This window comes from Ricinus communis, chromosome 8 (assembly GCF_019578655.1).
Source record: "Ricinus communis isolate WT05 ecotype wild-type chromosome 8, ASM1957865v1, whole genome shotgun sequence".
Taxonomy (NCBI): Eukaryota; Viridiplantae; Streptophyta; class Magnoliopsida; order Malpighiales; family Euphorbiaceae; genus Ricinus; species Ricinus communis.
The window spans coordinates 13,859,612-13,875,999 of NC_063263.1; the positions used below are offsets into that span (position 1 = coordinate 13,859,612).

Sequence of the window (16,388 nt, forward strand, 5' to 3'; positions counted from 1 at the left end):
CTCTGGCTGCAGTCAAACCAAGTGCTTTATTATTGCAACTACAACATGTACTGTCTGTCTGTTGCTTGGAAGCTTAAGAAACTTCAAGATCTAGCCACTTTCTTTCTCAAACGTGAATTCACTTATGGGAAGATATCGGGGTTTGTTACTCTTTGGAGTGCTATTGCTGCACTCATGCATGCCTGGTTTCGCCTTAGTTACATCCAATGCCACTGATAAATCGGCACTTCTCGCCTTCGAGTCTGGAATTAGTTATGATCCTAACAGCATCTTGGCAACCAACTGGAGCATTGGAACTGATTTCTGGACAGGAATCACCTGTAGCTTCACAAGACAGAGTTACTGCCCTCAGACTCCCTTTCAGGGGTCTGGACCACAATTTCTCCTCATATAGTTAATCTTTCATTCCTTCAATTACTGGTGCTTGCTAACAACAGTTTCCATGGCTACATCCCGCAAGAGCTTGGCCGTTTACGCCGATTGAAACTACTGGTTCCAGAAGTGAACCAGTTGGAAGGAAGTATCCCACCAAGCATAGGCCAGTGCAAGGAGCTGCAAGTCATGTCTCTAGTATTCAACAACTTAAGTGGCAGCATACCCAGAGAGTTGGGTTCCTTACCTAAGCTCGAGAAATTGTATCTAGGTCAAAACAACCTTATAGGCTCCATTCCATCATCTCTAGGCAACATCTCAACACTAACGGAATTGATTCTACGGACCAACAAATTGACAGGTTCTATTCCTGAAAATATATTCAACCTCACTTCTCTTGTATCCATTTATGTTGGACACAATTTTCTCTCCGGTTCTCTGCCAAAGGATATATGTCAAAATAATCATAAGCTTGAAGAAATCCTTCTTCAAAACAATCAGCTCAGTGGCCATGTCCCTTCAACTATATACAGATGTAAACAACTAACGCGATTATCTTTGCCTTTAAATAAATTTGATGGAAACGTACCGCCAGAGTTAGGCAACCTATCCATGCTTGAGTTCTTGCATCTTAATGGTAATGGATTTCATGGCAGCATACCATCAACTCTAGGTAGCCTATCTATGCTTCAGATCCTGTATCTTGCTAATAACCGTCTATCTGGTACTATTCCCCCTTCCATAGGCAATATCTCAAGTTTACAGTATCTTTGCCTTGAAAATAACTCCATTCACGGAAATATTCCTGGTCACTTGGGACAACTCAACAACTTGGTAGAATTAGACTTGCAGTTTAATTTCTGAACTGGGTTCATACCTCCTGCAATTTTCAACATCTCCGCTCTCATAACAATTGCTTTAACATTTAATGCCCTTTCCGGAAACCTTCCATCAACCACCGGTCTTCGGCTTCCTAATCTTCACAACTGTTTTTGCAATCAAATAAGCTTAGTGAAAATATTCCATCAAATTTGTCCAGTTCTTCAAAGCTTACAGATCTGCATCTATCTGACAACTTATTTGATGGACCTGTTCCTCTGAATCTTGGTCAGTTGCACCTGCTCAAGCGATTCAATGTAGGATTTAATCAACTTACGGGAGAGGATGGAATTTCTGAACTGAGGGTTTTCACTGCTTTGTCAAATTGTAGTTCCTTGCGGTGGATGGTCATAGAGTACAATCCATTGAATGGCTCTATGCCAAGTTTCAACGGAAATCATTCGAATCCCCTACAAACGACATCTGCAGCAGGATGCCATTTACAAGGACCCATTCCTAAAAGGATTGGGTCTTTTAAGAAGATAAATTATCTTATTTTGGGTGACAACAGTTTGAGTGGAGTCATCCCACCGGAGATTGCAGGACTAGATAGCTTCCAGAGACTATATCTTGACAGCAACTTGCTTGAGGGGTTGATTCCAAACGAAATCTGTCAGTTGACAAACTTGGGGGAGCTATACTTTCCGGTGAATAAGCTCTCTGGGATCCCAGCTTGCATAGGGAACCTCAGTAGATTGCAAAAGCTAGACCTGAGTTCTAACAGATTCAGCTCAGTGGCACCATCGAGTCTATAGACCTTACAAAGTCTCATTCTCTTGAATCTATCTGCTAATTCTTTAGCCAGCATACCACAAAGTGCAAAGTTGAGTGTCATTGCGAACCTGGATTTATCTTCAAATAAAATATCAGGAAGTGTTCCAAGCACTAATGGGACCATCTTACGCCTCAGCTCTCTCAACTTGTCGAAAAACTTGTTTCAAGGACCCATTCCGCAAACTATCAGCAGCTTGGTAGCAGCATTGGAATTCTTGGATCTGTCCTATCTGGGGAAATACCAAAATCTCTCCAGGCATTGAAGTATCTCAGATACTTGAATCTGTCTGTCAATAACCTGTCAGGAGAGATTCCAAGTAAAGGACCTTTTGCAAACTTCAAAGCGGAATCCATTTTAGCAAATAGAGGACTCTGTGGGAAGCTAGGTCTTAAAGTCCCTCTGTAGAAATAAAGCCTCAAGTTCACACAGCAAGCAGATTTTGCTCAAGTATATTCTTATAGGCATTGCATCATTAGCAGCTCTTGTTTCTTTCTTTTATTTGTTGAGAGCTTTCCGGACAAGGAAACTTCAAGTTTCGAATTCAGTAGGTTTAGTGCCTGCAGTGGAGTGGCGAATGTGGTCATATCATGAACTTGTTTGGGCTACAGATAACTTCTGCGAAGCAAATCTACTTGGCGTAGGAAGCATCAGTTCTGTATACAAGGGATTGATTTCAGATGGGACTATTGTTGCTATCAAAGTACTAAACTTACAGCAAGAGCGTGCAATGCGAAGTTTTGATGCAGAATGTAAGGTTCTGCGGGAGATTTGCCTTAGGAATCTCATTAAAGTAATAAGTCCATGCTCTAATCTTGACTTCAGAGCCTTGGTTCTCCAGTACATGTCGAACGGAAGCCTTGATAAGTGGTTGTATTCTCATAATTATTTCCTGAATCTCCAACAAAGAGTGTGCATAATGCTGGATGTCGCACTGCCATTGGAATATCTTCACCATGGCCAACTAGAGCTCATAGTACACTGTGATCTAAAACCAAACAATGTCCTTCTAGATGAAGCCATGGTAGCACATGTGGGCGACTTTGGCATTGCGAAGATTTTGGAGAAACGCAATATTACGATGCAAACCAGAACTTTAAGCACATTTGGCTACATTGCACCAGGTAATCCTCCGTCTATATTCTTTTTTCTATATTCTTTTTTTCTTACTTGAAACCTTAAGACTACTTTAATATTGTGTGATTGTTTCAGTGCATGCCAAGGAATTGACTTTCTTTTTCCATTTACTTGTGAGGTTATACTTGACTCATAAGTCCAAATTTGCAGAGTACGGCTTTGAAGGAAGAGTTTCAACAGACTGATGTGTACAATTACGGAATAGTGTTACTGGAGGTGCTCACCAGGAAGAAACCCACAAATGAAATGTTCTCTGCAAACAGAAGCTTAGGCAGTGGGTGCACGAAGCTTTTCCTGACAACATAGTGCAAGTAGTTGATAGCAACCTACTCATGGAAAGAGATGGGACTTCAATGGAAACGGGAGATCATCTTTTGGCTCTTTGCGGAATAGGCCAAAACTGTTCCAGGGAATTGCCCCGTGAGAGGAGCGACATAAAAGATGTGAAATTCAAGCTGACCAAGATCAAGATCAAATTGCAACTATCCAGATGTTGATTTTGTTCTTGACCAGTGGACTGTCAAGAGGACACATTTTAGCTAGTATAGCACTAAACTATTAACTTCCCACAATTCAATTATCTTGTCTTTATAATTGGTTGGAAATGCACAATACATAGTACAAAAAATACAGGCTATAAAATGGACAAATCAACAAGGCAATCAATGGTTTACATATTAAGGGTTGGTGACTACATTGATTCTCATGAAGATAAAGAATGATATTCAAATTTCGGAATACATTAAACAGCATTATAAACAAATAAAGCCAATGATATATTTTAGTAAGTGTATGGTTGTCAAGCTAGGCAAAATGCTATACAGATTTGTTCTTTCACACTTGTTGGATAAAAAGAACTACACAATGATCAAAAAACTCAGGGGAGCTGCCCCATTCCAATTGGTCAAGACTGATGCGCATTCAGCAGCGCTCGATATAGCATGTCAATAAATTGATTGTCCTATCATAGGCAAGGAAAGCTCATCAGCATGTATGGAAATTCAGAGCGGAACATAAATACTAAGATAAACAATCAGAACAAGCATTACACAGACAATAAGCCAACCACATATCAATGGCAGCACTATTGATTTATTTTTTTTGTCCATTCCAGCTATAATACATGCCCTCAATGAGAGAGAAGAAAGAGAACTGATGTTTAAACTACCAAAGTACAATGTCAAATTGAAATATCTGCTTATGCCCATTGGCACAATTGATATGAACAATTTTTTTGACACCCATTTTTGCTGCATGATTATTTAGGCAAACTAAAACTTCAACATGTAAGCTTCAGATCCAGGGACATTTATTCATAATGCAGTAGTAAGCATGCCATGAGCCCATCATTATTAGCCAGAAAGCAAACATATTCTACATCAAATAAGCGTAAAGCCACTTGTGATGGCCAAGAAAAGAGGTATTTTTTCTTTTTCTCTATGAATCTTAGTCAACAAAAGCATGATTCAGTTTCAATTCTGGTTTTAGATCAAGTGACTAACCTGAACAAGAACCAGAAGTGCATCACGAATTCTGTCTCTGCTCAAGACAGGTCCATAATTTGGAGCTGGAACAGAGGCAGGAGTGAGAGAAGGTGGAGGATTGGGTGGTGGAAAAGGTTGAAGCAACGGAGCACCATATGGACGCTGCAGGCTTACAGGAGGATTAAGTGGAGGAGCAGTCGGAATCGATGAAGAGACAGGTGGCATTGCACCTGCAGAAGAGACAGGTGGTATCGCACCTGCAGAAGATGACGGCAGAGGAATGAAAAATGAAGAGGGCTTTACAAGATTTGTTGTCCGGTTGCTGTTGCAGTTGGCATCCAGGGCATCAAGGATTGGCATCAATGAAGTAGATGCAGACAAAGGAGGAGATGGTATTTGCAAGGTTGGCACAGAAGGAATAGCAACACTACTTGCATGGGAAGGTACAGGAACTGGATTTGAAGATTGATAAGGTTGTCCAACAACTGTTGCATTTGAAGCATTGCTGATAGTTATAGCCGTCTGCAATCATACAAGCAAAGATTTAGTCCTGGACTTTAAGCCACGTAAGACGAGATCATAAGAGGTGAACTTTAAACCAGCAAATGCAAAGGCAAATTCAGAGGAAAGCAATAAAATGCAGATAGCTTAAAGTACAGCAAGCTATTGCTCGACCAGAAAAACAGAGAAACAAGGCATATAGACATCCTGTTTGACAACTCTTTGTGTTTCAAGTGCTACTCCAACAAGGGCATTACCTTTTCGCAATAAAACATAATATTAAACATGTTAAAAAAAAATCTGGATCCAATTAACTTGACATAAGAAGACACTTACACTAAAGAAGTTCACAAATGCAGGATCATCAGGTGCATCAGCGACATTGGAGGCAGCTGATGCTGATGGCTCCAAAGGACCATCCATAACTGCCATAGTTGGTACAGCTTCCAGTTCCTCAAACTCACTGCAATTAAGCATTTCATTAACTTTAGATCAGATATTTAAGTTCCACAACCCAAGAAAATAAAATAAATAAATACAAAATCTTTTTGTGATAAATGGCCCAGGTTTTATACATAGATAAATTCTGACCTTCACACCAAAGCCAACTTATTAGAGTTTCCAGAAGAAAAGTTTTCTATACAACAGATGCTACATAGAAGCATTGGTGTTTCGAAAAGGTGAAGTGCGTTAGAAAATCTTAGCTACTACAACAAAATGCAAGATTTATGAGAAACAACTATTTAGAAGGAAAAATTCTAAGGTAATCCTTGATTTCAGTGAGAACTGAATTGAGCAAAATATTATGATTTATTTAATTTTAAAACCCAAAAACATCTTTTTTAAGTTAAGAGGAACAAATGTTACCTTTTAGTTGGTGCTACCTTTGACTTTTGTGGCACCTTGGAGTAGGCATTAATTATCCTGTACACGCAAAGAACAGGTGCTAGAATGACTTGCATGCACCGATATCAAAAATGATATATGACAGAGGGTTGGTCTACTTATCTTTATCTAGCAGCATAAAATAATAGATGAACTCAGTCATATTCACAACAATATGCAACCAAAAAAGAATAAAAATATATTACGCTATAGTTCTGTCTTATCATGGAAATATATTACTTGGTGGAATGGGATAATTGCAACACACAGCAATGTCGAATTTAGTGCTCAATAAATTACAGAAGGCACCATGATTTCCTACAATCCAAGGCTCATCTATTTTCAACTCCTTACAGACTTGTTTCTCGAAAGTCTGTTGAACATATCACAATACAAGTCAGAATCTGACAATTTGCAATTATCATAGTTCTAATAAACAGAAAGAATTAGATGTATACTACACCTTCTTGGTAAGTCATTCCACCATTCTTCACATTTATCAACTGCCCACTGCCCTAGATCCTGCTCTAAAGGGGAACTAGAATGGATAACTTGGACACAGCCCTAACATTAGCCATTTTGTATGAAGACACCGCTCTCAAGATGTGCAGCATGTGTTTGCATTTGGCTGCCAGAGGATTTTTCAACTTTTCCAGAAATAGCGCCTTTTTTCCTGATATAAATACTTGACTAAGCATTATATAGATCCTAAACATCTCGAAGTTGGGGTGTAAAAGATTGCAAAATTATAGTCAAGCTACAAAGACAAGAAAGCAAAAGGAAGGTTTTCAATATGTAGATCAACCAAAGGAGGTCAAGATGCTACCCACAAAGCAAAGGTTCAAGAGTTCCATGCCAAACTAATATTTCAGCAAAACCAGTCAAAAGCATCACAAGCTTCAATAAATAGCCTCCACCAAAGATTACAATTTACCTGCTAAAAAGATTTGCAACCTCTTCACATTCACGTGCATTGTAGAACCAAATCCCATTGACTTCTTGAGCACCATTTCGATATAAAAGATATGGAACTTGGACCTCATACTCAAAATCCCCCAAAAGATTTTCAACCAAATTATCTGCTTGCACCAACATAATAGAGCTTATGCATACAAACAAACTCATAATCACTTGTGAAAAATTTAGAACGGAACTAAAGCCTAGTAACAAACATTGACATTACATGTTTAAGATATAAAAACTACATCAAAGAGTTCACTCATAATACCAAATAATCAATTCAATAGAACCTTAACTTATATCATATTAACTTGTCAAACATAATGGATTCTTCTGTGAGTTGATATTTGTTTGATCTCATCATCTAGCTGATATTACCTCATCATATTCAAGATAATGACATTTCAATTACTCACAAGTAAAAAGGAGTAGAAAACTAGTTGTACATGTCTCTCAGAGAATGGAGGTAACTAAAAAACTACAACAAGGCATATTTGGTTGTCAAAAATACACAATAATTACAGATAGATTATCTAGCATTTCTCAGATGATTCTACTAAATAGTGAGCAACGTTACATATTGTACTAAGACGTCGAATCAGGACTGAAGCATCTAATCTTTTCTTCAATGCATAAAGATGAGGACTTACTAGAAATCAAAAGACAAGGATACTTTATAAATAAAGGGAATAAAGTGAACTAAATAAACGGAGCAAAGCAACTTTGGTCTTGCATTTATAGATTAACAGTCAATCAGTAAAGAAAAGGACAAGGATTTGAAACCACATTCAATAGCATTCCAAATAATAACATTTAGCTAAAACTAATCTCTAAAGCCCATACATTTACGTCATTAAGAGTAAAAATAACTCAAGATGCATTCGACAAACCTGTATTACGCCGGTTCATCACAATAAACTGAAAACGAGGCTGTGTATTCCTGAAATAAACTAAGAAAATCAGTAATTGCCACTCAGGAAAAGAATAAACACAATTAAATCATACTAAACTGACCTCTTGACGACGAAAAGAGATCCTTCAACGTCCTTGCGACTCTGCTCATGAAGAATCAAATGAGAAATAGAGGGAAAGCAATAATTGACATATTAAAGATGGAGAGAGAGAGATAGAGAGAGAGAGAGAGGGAGAGAGAGAGGCGGACCCATTGACTGAGGTCGATATTGAATTCGTAGAAGGTAACATGAGCAGCAGTTATGAGAATTTCCTCTACGAATGGGTCGATTCTTTGAAGAACTGTTAAATTAAGGAGCTTTGTGCTCTGTTGGTCTATATTGGGCATCAACTTTCCGTTTTGGGACATTTTCCTTGACCAATTTCCAGTCCCCTAATTCACAAATACAAACCCTAGACAGATCTTCCGGTTCTAGAAGAAAAAATAAACAGCATATATTAGATTTGATGACGATGATGATGATGGCGGGCACACGCAGAGTTTGGTGCGTCGGTCTGTACGTACAAACGCTGACTATTGACTAAAATGACCCTACTACTAACTAAACAGATAGATTGTCGTCGCTGCTCGTATTGTTGTTAATTATGCCCCTCGAACTTATGGTAAAGGGATTAAATAGGCCAAATTTCAACTTTTTCAATTGTTTTGGACCAAATTCCAATGAAAAAAGAACAATAATTAATTTCAAATTTCAAATGAAAAGGTCACTAGCTATCTCAGTTTTTCTAAGTTGAAATTTATTATATGAATTGACAACCATTTAGTAACCACTGCAACATTTTAGTTTAAGATAGTATAAAGAATCTGCCAACTAAATGCCAAGATATGATACGAACATTCAAGCAACCAAAGCTCATCTAACAATTAACTAGTTTTCCATTTTTATTATTCCAACATCAATAACACATTATCAAGTCCCAACAACAGTTTTGCTTGCATTTAAATTGGACTGTTTCTTTCAATTTCCTTTCTTTTCTTTTTTCTTTCTTTCTTTCTTTACTTGAAAAGCTGTAATCTTTTAGCCAATGTAATCCCATAACTCTTTTCTTTTGGCTCATTCAGTCGCTTTGCCTTTTCGTCTGCTGCTACTGGCAGTTTCCAAGAGGTAACAGACCATTGAATCCACATCGTCACCAAATATGCTGTATGCCTCAATCGCTTGCAGATAGCTGAATCCCATTGACAGAACCATCTGCATGCTACTGCTAAGTACAGTATCCTGCAAACTGTTTGTCCTCGTGCCTTCCACCTTAGTCTCGCTGTCTGATGATCCTGTGTTTTCAACTACTGTCAGATGTCTAAGACACACTAAAAGTCGAGGGAAAAAAAAGACATAACAAAAAGGAAAGTTCTATTCCAAATTGTTTGCCAACAATTTCACAAGCCACTTTCTTGGAAACTGATTTGATTCAAATTCTATCCTGTATAAAGACCTGTGCACTTACTTGCTCCAGAAGAAGATGGTTCAGCACCAGATGTAGAAGATTCTTTGTGACAAAGTTGCTGTTTGAACTTATCATTGGCCAGATACTCTGCACGAGAAGCTTCCATCACCATTCTTTCAATCTCTTTCTCAGTAAGCTCAAGATCTGAGTAAAATCGCCCCTCAGCTAAAAGTGCCTGTCATTATGGAGTATCAGTAAGGAAAAACAGGACCACTGCATAGAATTTACTGCACAAGTAATTAAAAAAAAAAAGAAACTTGCATTGTCAATCTGCTGGTCTTGTTGAGCTTTAATTGCAGCTTTCACCTGATCCTTGTCCACATTTGTCTGCAAATAGCATATAATTGTATTACGTCAGTCAATCGATCTTTTTTTACCATACCAGTCACCAGTCACCTATCAACAAAGAAGGTCAATCTACAAAATCAATTACTTCTTCTTTTTTTTCCCTTCCTTTTCTTTCTATATTAACCTATAATTCCTAAGCAAAAGGAGCAGAGACACACCCCTCGAAGACAGCTGAAACCAAGTCCTGCACCAACTGTCAGTCGACGTGGGTCAACAAGAGAATTATAGTGATTTCCGTGATGGTAACTTAGCCTTATGGGTGGCGTATCAGTGTTGTAGCTTCCATGGAAAATGTTGATAGGCTCTACATCAATGATTTTGGTCAGCAAGAAAAATTAAGCAAGTTGCAATGCATACTTGATTTAATGATTAAAGTAATCATATCCATACTAAAAATGACGAAAGTACTACCTGTGGTATATGAGTAAATATGGATAGGTCGGTTATACATTTCTGATAAAGCTTGAATCTCCACATTGTTCCCATAAACCTGACAATTAAGAAGAAAACGTCAATGTTCATTCTAGCCCATATTATCAAGGCAATTAACCTCAAACATGCTGCACTGGTCAACTGATAAGATGGTGCATCAGAAATACATAAATAACAGGATTCAAGCAAACAATAGATGTGAAGCAGGGAAAAGAGTAGTACTCTAATATAAAATGCCATTTCTATAACACCCCATACCAAACAAAAAAAAAAAAAAAACTCTTATCTCTTCCCTTTTTGTCCCTCTGACAGGTGAGGGAGACAGGGATTCTGTTCACACTGAAAAAAAGATGTCAAAAAAGATTCCACTCATAACATGTAACTGACAGTGAGAATGGCAAATGCCTTCAAAACTTCCTATTAGAGAAATGCATTCTGGAAAGTAATAGGCTATCCAATTTTCCTTTTCTCTACAAGGCTAATCACCTCAAATTATTCTGCAATAAATTATGCAAGTATATCATCTTTATCCTAATGCAAATAAACATAACTTCAAAGAAGCTTGAAACATATATACAACGTTTCAGAAGGTAATATATGATAATATGATATTGAAGGTTCAGTAAGTTTTACAGTCTAATTAAGCGAAAGCTGAAAAGTCAACCTGGAGAGTATGAAAATACCTTGTCTCTTCTCTTTCTCTTACAGTAAGATGTAAAGCCTTCTGTAATAAATTGAGAAAAGTGATCCCTCTCCCGTTCCTGAATGAACAAAAAGAGATCAGGATAGCCCTACACCTCACTAACAATATCATGCAGAGAAATACAGAAGTCCAAAAAAATTATCATTTATGCCACTAAAGCAATAAATTAGCATGGAGAAGATTTAAAATTCAAACCAATAGGACAAAAAGATTAAGCTTCACTTCAAACATAATGGGATACTTGGCAACATAAAGACTAATGTAAATTTTAGAAAAGAAAATCCTTGATCTCCTACAGCTATCCAGGCAACTGACAAGTATACAGGAGATAGCAAGAAATGGCCTCCAACAGATAACTAGTGTTAACCCCCCAAACCCCATTCCCACAACTGGAAAAAAAGATAAAAAAATAAAAGTATAAATAACGAACCTTATCATAGCTCAATGTAATAGTTTACATTTATCTCCACTCAACAACTAATAACAACTGTTCCACCCTAGAATAACATAGCAGGTGTATAAAAGCTCCTATTCAGAAGATCCTCTGATGCCACCATGCTTCACTCTCAGTTTCCTTTCTTTTATGTTAAATTGACCATTATTCTATTCAAATGTCTAGACATAAAAGATAAGCAGGAATAACTTGAAGCCTAATAAACAATGGCGATCGTAAGAGTCAACTAACCTATCAAACTGCAATCATTGATAACATTTACCAAGGCCCTTTAAATTCAAATACAACAACTAATAACAACTGTTCCACCCTAGAATAACATAGCAGGTGTATAAAAGCTCCTATTCAGAAGATCTTCTGATGCCACCATGCTTCACTCTCAGTTTCCTTTCTTTTATGTTAAATTGACCATTATTCTATTCAAATGTCTAGACATAAAAGATAAGCAGGAATAACTTGAAGCCTAATAAACAATGGCGATCGTAAGAGTCAACTAACCTATCAAACTGCAATCATTGATAACATTTACCAAGGCCCTTTAAATTCAAATATATACAAACATTATGAATCAATTAAAAGCTAATAAAAATAATATGCCATTTCAATTTGCTCAAAATATTCTCCCAAAAAAATAATCCTTTTCACCATGTGCTTATGAAAACTAATGTGCTTCTTTTGGGTGCTTTAAAAATGGCATCAACCATTCCATTATCTAATTACCAACATCAGGAATGAAATAGAATTTAAGCAATGAACACAGAAGGAAATTAAAATAAATAATCAGATTAATTACCATATAGTCTATGCACATTTGTCTAGTCAGATCATATACTTCAGAATCTCCATATACTTGATCAGCAACAGCACGGAAGAGACAATTCCCATCCTCTAGCATTCTTTTGACTTCTAGTCCTTTAGACCGCCTTATGTCAATCTCAAATTGGCGCTCTCTTTCCTGACATCAATAACCCACCTTTAGACAATAAAATCCAACATGATTGCATTAACCCTCAATCAGAATGTAGAATGATTTGCTAATAATCAATAGAATGCTTGATAAACAACTAAGACATTCAAGAATTTTTACCAAAACACTGAAGTCCAGTGACGGCAATAAATATCAAGATATTTTCCACCACATAGGAAGAAAAGAAAAAAGAAAAACGTATAATGCCAATGAGGTAATTAGATAGGTCATATCTGGACCACAAAAATAACCTCTAGAAGATCACAACACTGTCATTTGTCACATGTCTGTCACTTCAATCAAAGGTAGAATAGAACCCAACAAAGATATGCCTCAACCAGTACAGTTCTAGTGGTAAGAACTTACCAGATCATCATAGGAGGAACCAAAGCAAGGGTTCTGCTCATCAGCACTATTATACCCCTCACTGTCGCCATGAGACCTAGGGGAGGAAGGCCGTGATCCAGATGGTGAAGTTCTTGTGGAAACAACAGGCCAAGCAACTGCTCTTCTAGATGATCCAGTTCGCACAGCATTAGAAATTCCTGATACAGATCTCCTTGAGCTTGAGTTTGTTGCCAAAGGTTTTGGAGGTGGCACGGGAGGGGGTGGTGGTTGCGGGCTTCCACTGCCAACATCTGGGGAACCACTGCTTGAACCATCACTCTCAGGTGTAGGTCTCTCCGTTACCCTCAGCCGATCCAATCCTTTTACCAATTCCCCTGATCTGACACCCTCAGCATTGACCAGTTTCTCGTTATCAACAACTTCGCTACTCGAACTCTCATTTTTATCACTATTTAAGCCTTCCATCGGTAGCTCATCATTTTTTGCAGCCTTGATCTCGCTACTCCCACAATACTCCAAGAGCTCATCCACAACATGAAGTTGCTGTGCCTCATCAACAATTTCATCATCTTTCAGAGCTGAAATGACCTGAGGGGTAGCTGCACCTTGAATCTCTGACCGAGCAGCTGAAGAGGACCCTGCCCGGCTCTGGTTTGAAGAAGAAGAACCACTGCCTCGTTGAACCAAAATCCGAGTCATTGTTTCAATTTTATTGCTCTCAATTACTGAAACCTGAACACCAATTCTTGATCCCAAATGACCCAAATTTAGAGACAGAGAAAGACCATAGTAATCATGGGTTTATCGCGTGTTCTTGCCTTGGGCACAGTGACGCCAATTCCTTTGCTGAAGGAATTCTTCCAGCCCAGATTCAGCTCCTCCTCGCCGTGAAACAATTTCTGCATTCCCCTAACAATTCTCATGAGACCCAGACCTCCAACTTTAAACAATAATAACCTTCTCTAAGTAGTCGAATTTTACCCGAAAAAAGAAATCCCACAATTCGCCTTCACAAGCTCAACTGCAATGAACATAATCATTTCCACGAAAATTAACATTATATTTATTGACAACACAATGTGAAACTACTTATATCATTTTTAAATGAAAACAAGGCTTTAGTTATGAGGGAAAAGGTAGGAAAATTCAGTAAATTTGGTCAAGTCTATCTTTTTCATATTGCATAAAGAAGAAAAATTAAGAACTTTCACTTTCACTTAATAATGCCCTAATCTCACTAACATACTCTTACAATAGAAAATCCTCCATATAATCTGGTCTTAATTCAAAGAATGACAGAATAAAATTAGTGAAGCCAAAGATTAAATCTTCCGTTTAAAAGAACAATAAAGGAAAAAAGAAAGTCTTACTTAAATGTACGTAATTTAAGTAATTGATATAAATCAAGCAATCTTCTCAATCATTGAAATCAAAAAACAACAAAGTTAACAACTTTCTTTCACTCCCACTTTCTTCCTCTAAGAAAAGATAAAATAAAAGCATCAATCCGCACTCCAGAAACCAGAATTATAACAAAAAGATGGATCAGAAAGGTTAAGAAAAGGAAAAACCAGAGCAATAGATATGAAATTGCAGAGATTAATAATGAAAACTAAAAAAAGAAAAAAGAAAAAAAAGAAAGCCGCAGAGTTGACTCAGAACGAGTTGAAAGAAAGACTCACCAGAAAGAGAGAGAGAAAAAAAATAAGATTGAAAAACCAGAAACTGTGAGTAGATGAGATCTGCAAAAGGTGAAAGGCAATCAAAGAGAGAGAATAGGGTCGTTGCTAGGGTTTTCTATTAAAACGATAAATTAATAAAAGAAAAAAAAAAGAAAAAGCTGATAACTTTGTAGAGAAGGAGAGTATTTCAGAGAGAGAAAATAAAAGACTTCGTTGGGTTAGAGAGAGAAAAGGGATTGGAAGACTGCTTTTTTTTAACGGTGGGTAGGAAAGGAAGAGGGGGAAAGATGAGGTGGACTCTACCATTAGCTAGTAGCAGGAGACGGCCGGTACACGACGGTTTTTACACGTGGCTTCTTCTTCACTATGTTTCCCACGTGTGTCTTTAGCACGTGTGTATGGATAAATCTACTCAATAGACTTTTACCCCATTTCTTATACTCTCATCAAACTTGAGGTTTCTATTTTTCATATGGAAACAATTATTTACTGTGAAAATCACTTTGGAAAGTCATAACTCTAATCACCATTACTGAGATTCTAAGTGTATTTATTTATTAGTAAAAATGGTGTATGAATACAGTCTAAAAGATGATGCATTCATCATACCATACAATATGGATGTACAACACCAAACCAAATTCATACAACACAACAACAAACCACACTGGGACAACCAACAGCCTGCTCTAATGCAAATCCCAACAAACTATATCAGAACATTTTACGTTGTAATGTAACAGCGGCACCATGTTAAGAGTCTTTAAGATCAAGAATTGTATCAGTTCCTTTTGAGAGCAAAAGCAGACAGCACAATCAGGAACGTCAACATTGCTGCGGTTATGAAAGAAGCCACCACAGCAGTACTCGTCTGCTGACAAAAGTCATTGAACTGCTGGCAAATTGCGTTCCAATTCGCATTTGAATTCCCATTATGAGCCAAGTACACTATGGCAGCTGCAGCAGAAGCGGCCGCGATTGTCAGAGCCATCACCACCTGTGCATTTTAACAATTACATTAATTAGTGAGTTACTAATGTGCATACTGCATCATTTTTCTGTTAAAATATAGCTTCAGCATATTCTTCATACTGTATCAAAGATGATAAGAAGAAGCCTTGGTACTATAGCGAGAGGCCGGACAATGCAGACTATGGAGAAAGGCAAGGAAAGTATTAGGTATCCACTAGCTATGCCATTTGCAAACACGAAAAACCTGCAAGTATGCATGATTAAATTAGTGTCAAGTATTATATCTTTTAATCTCAGGAATTTTCATTAATTTATAGGTTGCTGCATTTCCACAAATTGAAGACGAGACTGAAGCTTTACGTAGAATGAGTTAAATATGCATACATGAAAGTTGGAAGATCATTATATTCGGCGTGGAACTGGAAGAACTGAGTGAAGAAGGGAAGAGTCTGCTCAGTAGTCCCCATAATGCCAGTGGCAGCTAAACCAGTTGCAATAGCACACAGCCTTACAACAAAGTCAAAAATGGCTACACCCTTTTTCCATCCTCCTCTTGGCAGCTTTTGGATAGCTTTAGCAGTAGTCACTACAACAGGTGGAGGAGGAGCATCAGCAATACCCTTTCCTTTAGGGTCGGCAGCTTTAGGCTCTTGAATAGTAATTTTTGCTTCACCGGTCTTCTCTGAATCCATAGGTATTAATCGATTTAGTAGTGGGGAGGACACTAATTAACCTTATTGAAGAAAACTAAAAGCTTGATATGAAATTCCCCTGAACAGTTTTTGAGTTATATAGGCACTAAGAGAAGGGATCTAGTTAGTGGTTTAGCTATAGGAATGAGTTCAGGCGTTCGTATAACGTCAGAGAGGAGTGGTTGCCAGCAGCTAACTTGCTCCACTTAATACTAAGGAAAATTGGATCAATGCCAATTTTACAATCTGGATTTCTATTGGTGTTTTTAATTTAAAATAACAACATGATACTTAGAGACCATGCATAGCAAGAACAAAGCACTTCCCCAGGCATTTGATACGGACCTTCCACCCGTTCTGCTTATTTTACAATATCACTCTA

General features: G+C 37.6%; 4 protein-coding genes across 8 annotated transcripts; 1 reads left to right on the forward strand and 3 right to left on the reverse strand.

The window, feature by feature from the left end:
• The first annotated feature begins 178 nt into the window (after positions 1–178).
• Positions 179–3,530, forward strand: LOC8263308 (LRR receptor-like serine/threonine-protein kinase FLS2). The gene is made up of 6 exons (XM_025158188.2): positions 179–366; positions 438–1,206; positions 1,380–1,898; positions 2,219–2,411; positions 2,488–3,147; positions 3,311–3,530. Exons 1-6 carry the CDS (start codon positions 179–181, stop codon positions 3,343–3,345), a joined length of 2,364 nt encoding a protein of 787 aa, XP_025013956.2. The 3' UTR covers positions 3,346–3,530.
• A 272-nt stretch (positions 3,531–3,802) lies between these two features.
• Positions 3,803–8,672, reverse strand: LOC8263306 (mRNA-decapping enzyme-like protein). Its single transcript, XM_048378184.1, has 8 exons — positions 8,153–8,672; positions 8,005–8,045; positions 7,881–7,930; positions 6,965–7,109; positions 6,013–6,069; positions 5,482–5,608; positions 4,663–5,166; positions 3,803–4,121 (listed from the first exon to the last, which is right to left on the reverse strand). The coding sequence occupies exons 1-8, from the start codon at positions 8,309–8,311 to the stop codon at positions 4,065–4,067; spliced, it is 1,140 nt and encodes a 379-aa protein (XP_048234141.1). The 5' UTR covers positions 8,312–8,672; the 3' UTR covers positions 3,803–4,064.
• Positions 8,673–8,821: 149 nt separating this feature from the next.
• LOC8263305 (OVARIAN TUMOR DOMAIN-containing deubiquitinating enzyme 6) lies at positions 8,822–14,567 on the reverse strand. 5 transcript variants are annotated; one of them, XM_048378182.1, is made up of 11 exons: positions 14,509–14,567; positions 14,343–14,402; positions 13,642–13,681; positions 12,679–13,559; positions 12,139–12,300; positions 10,872–10,949; positions 10,168–10,246; positions 9,915–10,060; positions 9,670–9,735; positions 9,409–9,583; positions 8,822–9,235 (listed from the first exon to the last, which is right to left on the reverse strand). In XM_048378182.1, exons 4-11 carry the CDS (start codon positions 13,357–13,359, stop codon positions 9,018–9,020), a joined length of 1,605 nt encoding a protein of 534 aa, XP_048234139.1. In that variant the 5' UTR covers positions 13,360–13,559; positions 13,642–13,681; positions 14,343–14,402; positions 14,509–14,567; the 3' UTR covers positions 8,822–9,017. The 5 variants fall into 5 exon arrangements, with proteins under 5 accessions (XP_048234139.1, XP_015577651.1, XP_048234138.1 ...); XM_015722165.3 differs by having other exon boundaries at positions 12,679–13,392; positions 13,479–13,559; positions 14,343–14,546; XM_048378181.1 differs by having other exon boundaries at positions 12,679–13,392; positions 13,479–13,681; positions 14,509–14,527.
• LOC8263304 (casparian strip membrane protein 3) lies at positions 14,484–16,158 on the reverse strand. The gene is made up of 3 exons (XM_002523793.4): positions 15,699–16,158; positions 15,435–15,558; positions 14,484–15,339 (listed from the first exon to the last, which is right to left on the reverse strand). Exons 1-3 carry the CDS (start codon positions 16,004–16,006, stop codon positions 15,124–15,126), a joined length of 648 nt encoding a protein of 215 aa, XP_002523839.1. The 5' UTR covers positions 16,007–16,158; the 3' UTR covers positions 14,484–15,123.
• Between the last annotated feature and the right edge of the window lie 230 nt (positions 16,159–16,388).